The sequence below is a fragment of the Ictalurus punctatus genome, chromosome 15 (genome assembly GCF_001660625.3).
Source record: "Ictalurus punctatus breed USDA103 chromosome 15, Coco_2.0, whole genome shotgun sequence".
NCBI lineage: Eukaryota > Metazoa > Chordata > Actinopteri > Siluriformes > Ictaluridae > Ictalurus > Ictalurus punctatus.
This window is the reverse complement of record NC_030430.2, coordinates 7691847-7705000: the sequence shown is the minus strand read 5'-3', so window position 1 is coordinate 7705000 and position 13154 is coordinate 7691847. Positions and strand designations below refer to the sequence as shown.

Here is a 13154-nt window from a genome sequence, read left to right as displayed (position 1 = left end):
CATACACTTCATTACGGGACAATGGAGAAACTGAAACACACACATACATACACACACATACACATACATATACACATATACACACACATACACAGACATTTCTCTTGCACACTGTTCCTCGGTCACTCACTGATGAAGACGATGATGAGGAGGCTGAGGTGGTCCAGCTCGATGTCGGGGTTGGAGAACGTGTCGCAGAACGTGGTGTAGATGATCATAAGCAGGACGACGCTGCTCACCGTGCCGAACGGAAGCTTCCTTCTCTCCAGCCACTCCTTCAGGAACCTCCTACAGACCTAGAACAGTGTTTTTGTCCCGTTAGGGTTGCAGTAGTTTTGGTGTTGCTTTTGTTCGGAGTGGAACAAGATATCAATATGGCAGAAAATATATATAAATTTGATTTATAGTATGGAAACTATGGTGACAGAGCACATGCATATATACACACACACACACACACACTTTTACCTGGCCAACTATAAGAGGGACAACTACGGTCATGAAGAGCTGAGAGAAGATGGAGGAGAACTGTACTGATGAGGACGAGCCAAGCTAGAGGGCAGAGAGAGAGATCACACACACACACACACACACACACACATCAATACACAGATAAAAACAAATACAGATTGCTTTTCAGTTTATCAGCTAGCAGATGGGGGTATACCTAATAAACTGTCAACCGTGTAACATAACGGTGCTATAAAACAACCGCAAGAGGGAAAAAAAATAATAACTGACTGGAAATTGCAAGCTAATGTAATATATCAGGGAAATTCAGTTTTCAGGACATGCATTGCTAATTTTTTAAAATAAATATATAAGTACACGTTTGATACACAATGTGTAAGACGTTTAAGAAACGGTGACTAACTAAACTCAATGTTTGAATGTGGAAGCTTTTTTAAACAGCGCATATACAGTATATAATCTCACACACACACCCTGCGCTCCATTGATCGTGTGTTTACTCTGATGCACAGTAAAGTTACAGCACTAAATTACGTATTTTTTGAGTGAATGGCAGATCCGGCACCTCCACCTGGAACAAATAAAACTAATACAAAAAAAAAAAAAAAAAAAAAAAAAAAACAAACAGATGATGCCAGGAGATATAATATCCATAATGTTAAAATGTTATATATTTCTGTTCGTTTCTAGGTACACAGAATGTGATTGACATTTTATTAGTAACCCACAAAATTCAGAAAAAAAAGGAGGGATCTAAAACAAAGCCGAATAAAATCAGTACAAACGAAATGAATTAAATAAATGTTCTGTGTGCGTTTTTCCATTTAAAGTCGCACGCGGTCATGAAAACGTCACTCACAAACAGCAGCAGCAGCAGCGGTGTGACGACGATCCCCTGTAGAACACACACTCACTTTAATACAGGCAAAAATAAATAAACAAATATAAGAGCATTCTCTCACGGAGGTTCGGAATAAATTTTAATCTCACTTTCTGACCATTAAAAAAAGAAATATCTAGGAAACTTCAATATACTTATTTAAATAAATAAACTCTTACCAGAAAGCTTCCAAATGCCGAGTTGAAAATGGCTGCAGCCTGTTAAAAAAAACACAAAAACAACAACAGCATGCTGATGAACACGCACTCAAACTCACACAGTGGAGTTGCGAGGCACGTTATGTAAGGAATGTAAGGAATACATAAAAATAAAACACTCTGTGCCATGCAGTTGGAAAATAATCAGTGACGGAGCGAAGTTACTGTTACTGCCCTGAAACGTTTTATTCCTCTTACACCACAGCAACGGTGTAAAACTACTTCCTGTTCTCATTTACGTCACAGCAGCTACAAAACAGTCGCTCACGACCCAGCCTTTCCTTTCTTCTTTCTCTCGAAGTTAAGGAGGTGAAATAAAAACGCTGAAGGCTCCTTCTGTAAACGTCTCCGTACAGGAAACGTCCCATTAATCGACGACAATCTGGCGCGTCCGCCTTACGAACGGCCAAGACATTACTATAGAAACAAGCGCGTTAATGTAAACCTGCGATTTGCAGCAGTGCTACTGATAATCCGAATAATCAGAATAGGGAATTCAGCAGTGCTTCGGTTTAAAAAAACAAAACAAAACAACGGTTTTAAGTAGTTTTGTTAAAATACAGACGCTTGAGCGAGTTCAAGAAATTGTAATAGCACTCTCTCACCTCGTTCCCCCCAACGGCTTTAGTGAGGATGACGGCAGACGACACAGGAGGAGGCATACAGCCCACCGTCTGCAACCTGCGCACACACACACACGCGCACATACACGCACACACACACGCACACGTATGTAAGTCATTCTGCATTCATAAATATTTCATCATTATGTTTTCAATTTTAAAAAATCCGCTCTGGGAGGGGGTGGGGGGGGTCATGCTGTGCTACGACACTGATGCATCCGATTGGTTTTGTAAGCCGTCAATCAAACACGCCGCACACGTACGAATGCAGTCGGTGCTTGGCTTCAGAAGAAACGTAATCATGTTGAAGCTGATGTAGCTTTCAGCATTCCTGCTTCCTAATGGACTGGGACGGTTTGGTATGAACACTGGGAACTAGCGAGAAAGTCAAATAAGTACGCTTTTATTTCTCTTACACCACAGCAACTTGCCGAGTATCATGACGCTTTATTAAAGAACAACACTTTTTTTTTTTATCCGTTTATAGTTAAGTTAGTGTCGTCGACGTCCGTTAAACGAGTTTGTGTAAAAAAAAAACAAAAAAACACGTTACCGAGAAGTTACAGCTTGACCTCTGACAAATGAGACTCCTTCCATAAACGTTTAATAAACACTTCCTTACAGAAATCGTTACCATATCAACAATTGCCCGCCATTGTGGGCTGTTAAAATAGAAACCATTATGCATCAGAACAAGCTGCTGTTATAGAAAAATTTGCCAACATATTCTGACCAATCAAAATAGAGAATTCAACAGCACTATGGTATAACAGTATTTATTCCTATCAGTGTAGCACTGAATTAAATTTTGCCTTTAAATACTGTATTTCAGAAAACATCTGAGCAAAAAAGTCTTGTGAATTATATGGGTGATGCACTCGTACCAGCACTACGGTAATACCTGCTGCTATTTTTAGAGAAACAGATGGACTACTGTCAGTAAGTGAGCTGTATCTAATAAAATAGCCGATATTATACGTTATTAAGCAGCCTATAAAATAAGAGAGACAGAGCAGCTCTGAGGGAACAATGCGTTTCTCCGTGTGAATGAGCTCATACATCGGTACAAATTTAACTCTGCGAGCTCCAGGAGGAACGCGAGGGAATGAAGCACAGCTACCTGCAGACAGAGACACCATTCAAACAGGCAGACCTGGAGACGGAGGAGGGGAACAAACTGGAGAAAAGTGTCAGCGTGGCAGTGATGAAGGGCTGAAGAGCCCCAGAAATTACATGAACAAGCGTGTGTGTGTACCCTTTGAGAAGCCATTCATTTATAGCAGTGAGTGCCAGGACTTTGAGAAGAGCCCAGATGGCCACAGGGAAAAAGACCAGAGTGAACATCTGAACAAACAGATGTAACTTCACGTGCATTAACGCACTCGCCAACTCCTGAGAGAGAGAGAGAATCACATGTGTACGATAAAGAAATGTGTTGATGCTGATCGTTTTATACTAGCAAATCATAACAAAAATGTCCTGTCTGACATTGACAAAGTGCTGACACTGGAGACTCCTTCTGTAAAAGTTCAATAAAACAGACGCCTCCTTACAGAAAGAAAACTTCATCATATCAACAATGACACTTTCCAAAAAGTCTGCCGCACACGTTCCTGTGAACGAGCCATTACTATAGAAGTGATAATTTAGTAGAACGAGCGCACGAACACGAAATAAACCTGTGAATTGCAGTTGCACTACTGTCCGAGATGCTGTTCTAGAAAACTAATCAACGCTTTCCTTCTAACCAGTCACAATCCAGAACTTCCAAAACTGTGGTATAACTGAAACAAGTTCTGATGAATGTCTGTACACAGTGAATTATTTAAACTGCCTAGCCTTAGAGTCAACAAATATACACCTTGTGAACACACACACACACACACCCTCTTACCTCAGTTTTTAAGGACAGGCCACTGTTAAAGAAGATGGTTGACACCGCTATGTAGGTGATGGTGATCTCTGGCCGAAGAGGACCTGAAGGAGAGCAGTCGAGATGGATGAGATGACAGTAATGCAATAAATAAACAGTTTGTCAAACGTCATGATATCGAACACCTCTTACTGTCCAACGCTTCGGCCAGGTGTACTGATTCAGCTTATGAATATTAATGAGCACTGGGGTCTGCGTTATGAATATTCATGCACAATTGCAAAAAAGAGAGAGGTTTAAAGAGGCACAACGATTTACTAAACATTACACATACATACAAATACATATTATATATATATATATATATATATATATATATATATATATATATATATATATACACACACACACACACACACACACACACACACACACATACATATATATATATGTGTGTGTGTGTGTGTGTGTGTGTTATAGGTACAATGTGTCTCACAAGACACTCATAAATAATACTAATGTGTGGTGAGAGTAAACAATTATTATTTAGTCAGAAACAAACCCGCTCAGCTTCATTTAAAGTCACGGTTTATTTACAGGAATTTAGGAGAGGAATGAAGAATTAGTTATAAACTCGGGGAAAGTGAACACTTTATCCCGTGTAAAACCCGGGAAGGGTGAAACTCTCCTTCACTCACCTCCTTTCACCCCGACGGACGGCGCGAGCTTGGCTGAAGCGATCGCGAGAGCGATACCGACAATGAACCATTCCTTCCGCACGCGCGCTAACAGGCCCATACCGGAGGAACCCCGTTAAACCGCCGCCAGCCCTCACCAAACTCTTCCCCGGTCCCTCCGTAACCAACTTCAGAGCATCACATTGACAACGCCTCGATCCCTAATACCTTACTTCCTGACACATAGGTCACTACTTAGCCCGAACACGTCATTCTCTCAAACCCTACGTAGTGCGCGTTTATAGGGAATAAGGAAGCTATTTGGGAGTTGGCCGAGCTTTCAAAAACACTTCCGGACACATAAGCGAAGCGCCATCAATACCGTAATAACCGGTATTACAGAGCAGATACCGTAATGCACCCAATGCAAACTCGAATATTCGTAATTTATTTGCTAGTTTGTATGTTTACTGAGGACCAGAGTAGCGAAATAAAATATATTAGTAGTGGTCTATGAAATAAAACATTCAATAAATAAAACATTTTAAGTATTCATGATTGGTTTGTTATTGTTTGTTGTTTTGCTAGCAGGCGCTAGAGGCCGCTAATGACTAGCATTCCTACCATCTATGTTCGAGGTGGTTTCATCGAAACTGATAGTCTCATGGTGCTTTAAAGTATATATGTATTATGCATGAAATATGTTCGTATTTCTTTATTATTTTATTTCCATTTAAATTCCAAATCACATTTTTGTTTAGTCTGTGGTACTAAGTGTTTGTTGCTAATTTACATATAGCAATACATTACCTTCAAGTTCAAGTTCTTTTTCTCACATTCCTGCTGTAAAACAACAACAACAACAACAACAACAAATAAAATAAAAAAAAAAAACAATAGAAACCCTCATATAATTTATAATGGTTTTAATGATTATAATGTGAATTGTATTGGTTTCAATGGAAGCTCTACTGGCCTGTGGGTCTCTACTGGTAATTTTATTGCCTTCAGTTGGAGGCATGTTATGTCTAGTAGACGCCATAAAAGACCATAATGGTAATGCTAATGGTTTAAATGTTTAGCTGATGGTTTGTAATAGTATTTGTAGTGGATACCATTAGAAAGTCCTTGATTATCCTCATAGCCTTTGCTCTGTATCACTTTATGTAGATCTCCTGCAGGTCTGGCAGATGGTCATCAGTGCTGTCCAGACCGGAGGTGTTTCCATACTACACAGTGATGTTGCCTGCCAGGATGTTTTCAATTTTGCTCCTGTAGAAAGTAGGAAAAGAGATGAGGGGGCAATATGAAATTCCTCAGCCTGTGGAGATAGAAAAGGCGCTGCACACCAAGATTAAGTCCTTGGAAATCTTATCTCCTAAGTGTGGCACTCTCTGTACAGGGGTCCTTCATCTTACCAATATTCAGGGAAGTTTGCTGAGCTTCAACCTCTTTCAGATTAGTTGTATGTTAAATGCCAGAACCATATCACCTCTCACCTGGTATCCCACTGAAGCTAAGCAGGGTTGAGCTTGGCCAGTACCTGGATGGGAAACCTCTTGGGGAAAACTAAGGTTGCTGCTTGAAGTCGTATTAGTGAGACCAACAGTGGGTGCTCAGCCTGTTGTATATGAGGGGCCTAATGCCCCAATATAGTGAAGGGGATGCTATAATGTAAAAACAGCACTGTCTTTCAGATGAGATGTTAAACCTCAGGCCATTAAAAATCCTGTAAAGTGCTATATAAATTTAAGGAATTATTCATTATTAAATGCTATAGGCTATATACAGTATGTAGGCTATATGTGAAATGCTTTTGCATTATTGGTAGTTATTGTGCTTTCTGTCTCTGACCGTTTCTTGTTTCTTTCTTTGAGTTGGGCTTTTATATCAGTAGAAAACCGCAAATTTGCCCCCAAAAGTCATTCATATAGAACATTTATCAGAAAGAACTAGGCCTAATAAAAATGTTGCTGTAGTGACAAACTCACACTGATCAGTTATCAGGCTATAATATTCATTTGTCCACATTTCTATCTGTCTGCCCATCTTTCTGTCTGTCTATCTGTCTATCTGAGCTGCGTTGTACTGCTCAGGACTGCAGTGGATTTGCAGTGGAATGCAGCATTACACCCAGGATTGAACTTTATTTACAAATGTAGACTTTATATAGATAGATGAGACAAACACACATTTGAGTTTTATTTGTTCATTTATTTTTAATGTTAGCATAAAAAGCATTGTATTATAGGATGTGCAATAATCAGGGCAGTAAGATCACATGACATGCCTGCACATTGTTTGATCGTTGTAGATTTAACATCTTTCACATTTCACACAGACATGGAAAGATAAGGAATAAGGATTAAACACACTCTTTAGACACTTTAAACTTTGTTAATGATATAAGAAAGGATGAGATTAGTAGGATACAATGAAAGCTAAGACTAGTCTATGCATGATTCAAATAAGCTAATTCAAATATCCCATCTCTATATACACTTATTCAACCTTCATGGTACTGATAACATTTTTCCGTGATTATTCTTGTTTTTTAAAAATCTAAATATTATTACAAGACAAAATTTACACACGTCAAAATGAATTCAAGTTGAAACATATATAAAGAATTCAAAGCAGTAATAAGACAAATAAAAGTACATAGCAAATGAGAACGTTTAAACTGAAGGACATTTAAAAGGCAAAGCAAAACTTCTATGAGATAAAATGACTGCTCTGTTTTGTAACATGCACAGTGTATCAAAAACAAATTTTCCATAATATTTGTAAAAATACCTCTGCGTACACAACTCCGTTACTGATACTCCCCAGAACAGCATGACAGGGAGTGTTTTATCCCGTACGTGGCTGTATCTTCTCCTCCTTGAATTCAGTGTTAATAGAGTCCCCGCATTCACAGACGTACTCTCCATACTCGACCTCAGAGAGAAAGCCGGTGGTGCTGGTCAGCTTGACTGGGACCATAACGATCACCTCCTTCCTCACCACATTCACCGTAAGCTTGGTGTGAGGAGGAATTCTGGCTGGCAAGGAGACCCTGATACTTTTGGTCTTGGTAGTGGTGGTGCTTTTGCCCTTCTCCACGGTAAAAGTGTTACTGGCATTGAAGCTTTGCCCTATATTAAAACCAAACAATGGTACTTCAAGTTTGGTTCCAAAACCAATCTGTGTGGAATCGCTAAATTTGAAGCTCTCAGTGACAGATCCTGAATATTCTCGATTCACATCAGTGGTGAAGATTTGATACTCTGATCCATTATTCACAACAGTGATGGACTCGATGATAACCGACTTTGCACGTTCTTTCTTTTTGTCCCATTCAACTTCAGCTTTAATGGTGGCTTTGCCTGCTTTAAGAGGATGGACATGGGTCAGACGGTTGTCGAACCATTCGTACTTAGGCACATCACGACCCGCCCTGGCCACCTGGATATACCCACCTCTGTCGCTATGCTGATACAGAACCCAGGCTCCTTTCTGCACTTTGTGAGAAGATACTGTATCATTAAAAGTGCCATAATGCAGATTGGTCTCAGTGTTGAGAACGAGGCGCCGGCCCTGGTAGTTTTCATCTTCATACAGTGTAATCTGAGGATTATTTAGGTCCTCTCTCACCAGCTCTAGTGAAGAAATGTCATCATTGTAGTACACGCTGGCATATTCTCCTTCCTCATAGGCAGTCGGTTCACCAGCGAAATTTGCGTCTGTGTACGCCACCCATGGATTCCCAATCACCTTCAGAGAGGAGATGCAGTTATCAAAACTCACTTTACTTAAATCAGAGACATCAGAGGCAAACTCTTTTCTGAGGCCCTTGAAGTCGGGATGTTCGTAAACGATGATCTTGTTCATGACTGAAGGTGTTTGCAGTTGGCTCAGAGACTCACAGGCAGTGCAGAGCGTGAAGAGACCGAGAATCTGTGAAGATTCTTCAAGTTCCTTCTCCTATATATACAGTCATGTGAACGCACACCCCATGGAAATCGTTGGCTTTTTTTTTTTTTGTTGACATATTTGGATGAGCAAACATTTGATCATCTTTGAATCAGTGCTATTAATAAAGCTGATATACTTGAACAAAACCAGAAGCAAAGTGAGCTTTTTCATTATTTATTCAACAGAAATATCAATAGATGTTATATTCTTCTGTGGAAAAAGTAAGTACACCTTTGGCCTCAGAAGCTAGTATTATTCCGTTTATTTGAAATAACTTCTTGTAGGCGTTTTGTATAATTGTCCAACAGGCTTGCTGGAGTTTTTGACCACTCTTCCATGCAGTATTCTTTCAGTTGCAAGATCTTTGAGGATTTTCTTGCATGTCCTGTCCGTTTTGAATCCTCCCACAACATGCCAATGGGATTCAAATCCGGGCTTTGACTAGGCCATTCCATAACCCTCCATTTCTTCTTTTTGAGCGATTCCTTGGTGTATTAGGCTAGTGTTCTTAGGATCATTATCCTATTGAAAGGTCCACTTTCGTTCAACTTCAACTTTTAGACAAATGGCCTCACGTTATCTTCAAGCACTCCTTGATACGATGCAGAATTCATAAATAATTTAATGAATGCAAGCTGTCCAGACCCTGAGGCAGCGAAGCAACCCCAAACCATAACATTTCTACCACTGTGCTTCACAGTTGGTATGAGGTGCTTCTCCTGAAAAGCTATCTTTGGTCAACACCAAACATGTCTGCTGTTACTTTGGCCAAACAAATCTATCTTTGATTCATCTGTCCAGAGCACATTATTCCAAAAGGCCTGGTCTTTGCCTATATACTGATTGGTAAACTGTAGTCTTGCTCTAATGTTCTTTTTAGACAGCAAAGGCTTTCTGAAATCGTTTGAAATCTGCGCCATTTGTAGATGATTTTCCTTACAGTGGAATAATGTATTTCAAATCATTTGGAAATCTTTTTAAATCCCTTGACAGACTCATAGGCATCCACAACCTTTTTTTTTGAAGGCCTTACAGAACTCTTTAGATCTTGGCATGATGACACCACACACCTCAATAGCAAAGGGAACACTAGACATTATATATGAAGGGGTATAAATAAGACTGGTTCCACCTGCACTCCCTAAGCAGGTTCTAATCACTGGAACCCAATCTTCAACACCTGATTAAAATTTTATGGATTTGAAGGTGTGATAAATGTAAGGGTGTACTTACTATTTCCATGTGACTGGTCTGTTTTTTGTTAATTAAAATTGAGATAATTACTTCAAAATGTCAATTTGCTATGTGTCATTTGATAGAGTCTATCAGCTTTATTAATAGACATTGTTTCAGAGAGGATCAAATGTTTGCTTGTCCAAATATGTAAATAAATAAATAAATACCATTGGCGGTACTTATTTTTTCCCATGATTGTAAAGCTGCTCAGTGAAATGAAAAGAATGAACACATATAACGTTATACTTGACACAAACTGCAGCCACTATTTTGTCGTATATATTTATATAAAAGGAGTAATAAAATTTTCAGTCAAACTGCCATGCAGTACTTAGGCAGCTATATGTCAAAGTTCAATATTACAAATAAAGTATTTACAGACATCATATTTACAGACTTCATCTTTAAATCATTACTGTTGTTATTGTTTTACATTTACTATCTCTGCCTTTACAAGGGCTGTATTCAGTGTTAGATGAAGTGCACACAGTGAGGACTTTATACTGAGAATGAGCTGTAAGTGTAACAGATCAGTGGTAGGTCAGCTAATTCGTCAAACCGCAGACATGTTTTGCAGTTAATGCTAACTGGATTGTGGCTAAGCAAAAGCAAACTTGCTGATTAATGTTAATTGCTGATGTTTTCACACACATCCCAACCACATCAGCAGCAGTTACTGACAAAGCATGTGTAAAGCACAGTTGAGCAAGATGTCATAATCTTTTTTCCTCAAAATGCCTTTGGAGGAAAAACAAAAAATACTAAGCGCACATTGTCAATCAATTCAATAAAATTTTATTTGTATAGCACTTTTTACAATGGACATTGTCTCAAAGCAGCTTTACAGAAACATATAAACACAGGATACAGATTTTAAATGTGTGAATTTATCCCTATTAAGCGGTGGCGATGGTGGCGAGGGAAAAACTCCCTAAGATGTTAAGAAGAAGAAACCTTGAGAGAACCAGTCTCAGAAGGGAACCCGTCCTCATCTGGGTAACAGCGGATAGTGTGAAAGTAAAGGAAAGTTCATTATGGTTTTATATATAGTCTGTTTTGTTGAACTAGACCACTTTTCAAAAGAGACCCGAGTGCAAAACTGCATGTGGTGATTGCAGTCTCAGGGCCAAAGTAACAACTGTAGTCCCAGCAACCACAGTGAGTGTGTCCATTTGGAATTGGAGTAGATGAGCGCTCCACCCAGAGGTAGGGCATCCGAACTGACCAGGCAGGTCCGGAGAGCAGAAAGGATCAGGATCACTAGCATCTCCATAAAATAATGTTTGGCTCGACGGAAGGAGAGAGGGAGAGATTGTTACGTAAGACTGTGCTTAGTGTAAAGGAATGTCTAGTCATGGTATGCTTGAGTAAACAAATTAGTTTTAAGCTTAGATTTAAACACTGAGACTGTGTCTGAGTCCCGAACACTAATTGGAAAGCTGTTCCATAACTATGGGGGCTGTAGCTTTTGATCTAAGTAGGCATGGTGGATTATAAAAGACCAAAAGTTCACTTAGATACTATAGCGTGAGACCTTTTAGTGCTTTATACTTTAATAATAGTATTTTATAATCAATATGAAATTTCCCTGGGAGCCAGTGCAGTGTGGATAAGATCGGGGTGATATGGTCATATCTTCCGGTTCTAGTTTGACTCTAGCAGCTGCATTCTGGACTAACTGGAGCTTGTTTACTCTCCTACTGGAACATCCAGACAGTAAGGCATTACAATAATCCAGTCTGGGGGTGACGAAAGCATGAACTAATATTTCTGCATCGTGTAGTGAAGTTATATTTCTTATCTTAGCAATATTTCTGAGATGAAAGAAGGCTATCCTAGTAATATTATCAACATGAGCATCAAATGAAAGAGTCAATAATCACATCAAGGTCATTTACTGCTGCACACGACGAAACAGAAAGTCCACCCAAAGTTACTGTGTGATCAGAAAAATTACTGCTAGCTACAAGTGGTCCTAGTACAAGTACTAGTACAATCTAGTACAAGTACAATCAAAATACAAATTACAATACAAAAAGGACCTTCAGTATTTTTGGTCAAAAATATCCCATATAATTAAGCAATGGTTTTAGTTCAACAGGCCCCAATACCTCAAAGGGTTATTTTTACTTTTTTGTGTACAGCATTAAAAACAACCCGTTATTAGCGTCCCTAATGCAACAGAGTGTTTTTGATTCAAAACTTTAAAAATCAAATCTAATAATAATGTGACCCAGAGAAGAAGCATTAGTTCCCTTTTTAGTCTCAGTTCTTTCAGATGAAAGTGCTGTATAGGGAACATAAATAACTTTTAGAGAAAATGTTACCATTTTCTACTAGAGCTTAGAAACTTTCATGTATCAGGTCAGATGTTCAAGTACAGTGACTGGTGTCTGGAGTGACTTTCTTGTTGATAAGTAGAATGTTCTGCAATGACCAAGTCAGTCACCTGACCTCAGTCCAGTCCAAAAACTGAAGGCAAAATGCCAGGAACAAGCAGGAAGTGATGACAGCTGCAGTAAAGGCCTGGCACAGCATCACCAGAGAAGAAACCCAGCATCTGGTGATGTTCATGGATTCCAGACCTCAGATAGACTGCAAAGGATTTGCAACCAAGGATTAAAAAGAAATGAATTAATTCATTTATGATAATGTTGGTTTGTCCGATTTATTTTGGTCCTTTACAAAGTGGGGGACCACATATAAAAAGTGCTGCAATTATTCCACCATTCAGCCATTCTGGATGTACTACATACCCTCAATTTAAAACTGGTCATATTCTTTATTACATTTTATACTGTATTGTGGTAAACAACTAAAATAACAATAACTTTGTCCACATGTTTCTGGACCTGACTGTATAATGTAGGCTTTAAGGGCTGTATTCAGTGTTAGATGACATGCTTATAGTGAGGACATTATACTGAGAATGAGCTGTAAGTGTAACAGATGAGTGCTCAGTCAGCTAATCCTTCAAACCGCAGGCATGTTTTGCAGTTAATGCTAGCTGGATTGTGGCTAAGCAAAAACGAACCTTCTGGGTAATGTTAGCTGCTGATGTTTTCACACACATCCCTAACACATCAGCAGCAGTGACTGACAAAGCATGTGAAAGGCACAGTTGAGCAAGATGGATTATTTACCCTGTCATCATTTTTTTCCTCAAAATGCCTTTGGAGAAAAAACAAAAATACTAAGCACACATTTTCAATCAAAGTA

At 39.1% G+C, this 13154-nt stretch overlaps 2 protein-coding genes across 4 annotated transcripts in view; both read right to left on the bottom strand.

Annotated features, from left to right (window-relative positions):
- slc10a7 (solute carrier family 10 member 7) overlaps positions 1-5084 on the bottom strand; it is an 8795-nt gene extending 3711 nt beyond the window's left edge. Inside the window, exons 1-8 of one of the 3 annotated variants that reach the window (XM_017487887.3) lie at positions 4764-5075; positions 4087-4169; positions 3448-3584; positions 2175-2250; positions 1531-1569; positions 1331-1366; positions 469-552; positions 131-296 (exon numbers count right to left, since the gene is read on the bottom strand). In XM_017487887.3, coding sequence (XP_017343376.1) covers positions 131-296; positions 469-552; positions 1331-1366; positions 1531-1569; positions 2175-2250; positions 3448-3584; positions 4087-4169; positions 4764-4863 — 721 coding nt within the window. In that variant the 5' untranslated portion in view covers positions 4864-5075. Of the gene's footprint in view, positions 1-130; positions 297-468; positions 553-1330; positions 1367-1530; positions 1570-2174; positions 2251-3447; positions 3585-4086; positions 4170-4763 lie in introns of those variants that run through there. The other 2 variants (XM_017487886.3, XR_008398025.1) reach the window with 2 other exon arrangements.
- Positions 5085-6935: 1851 nt separating this feature from the next.
- LOC108276307 (epidermal differentiation-specific protein) lies at positions 6936-8681 on the bottom strand. Its single transcript, XM_017487885.3, has one exon. It carries the CDS (start codon positions 8613-8615, stop codon positions 7596-7598), a length of 1020 nt encoding a protein of 339 aa, XP_017343374.2. The 5' UTR covers positions 8616-8681; the 3' UTR covers positions 6936-7595.
- Between the last annotated feature and the right edge of the window lie 4473 nt (positions 8682-13154).

Excerpts from the sequence above, each read along its gene's own strand:
- LOC108276307 (XM_017487885.3), bottom strand. The coding sequence starts at position 8,615 with ATGAACAAGATCATCGTTTACGAACATCCCGACTTCAAGGGCCTCAGA.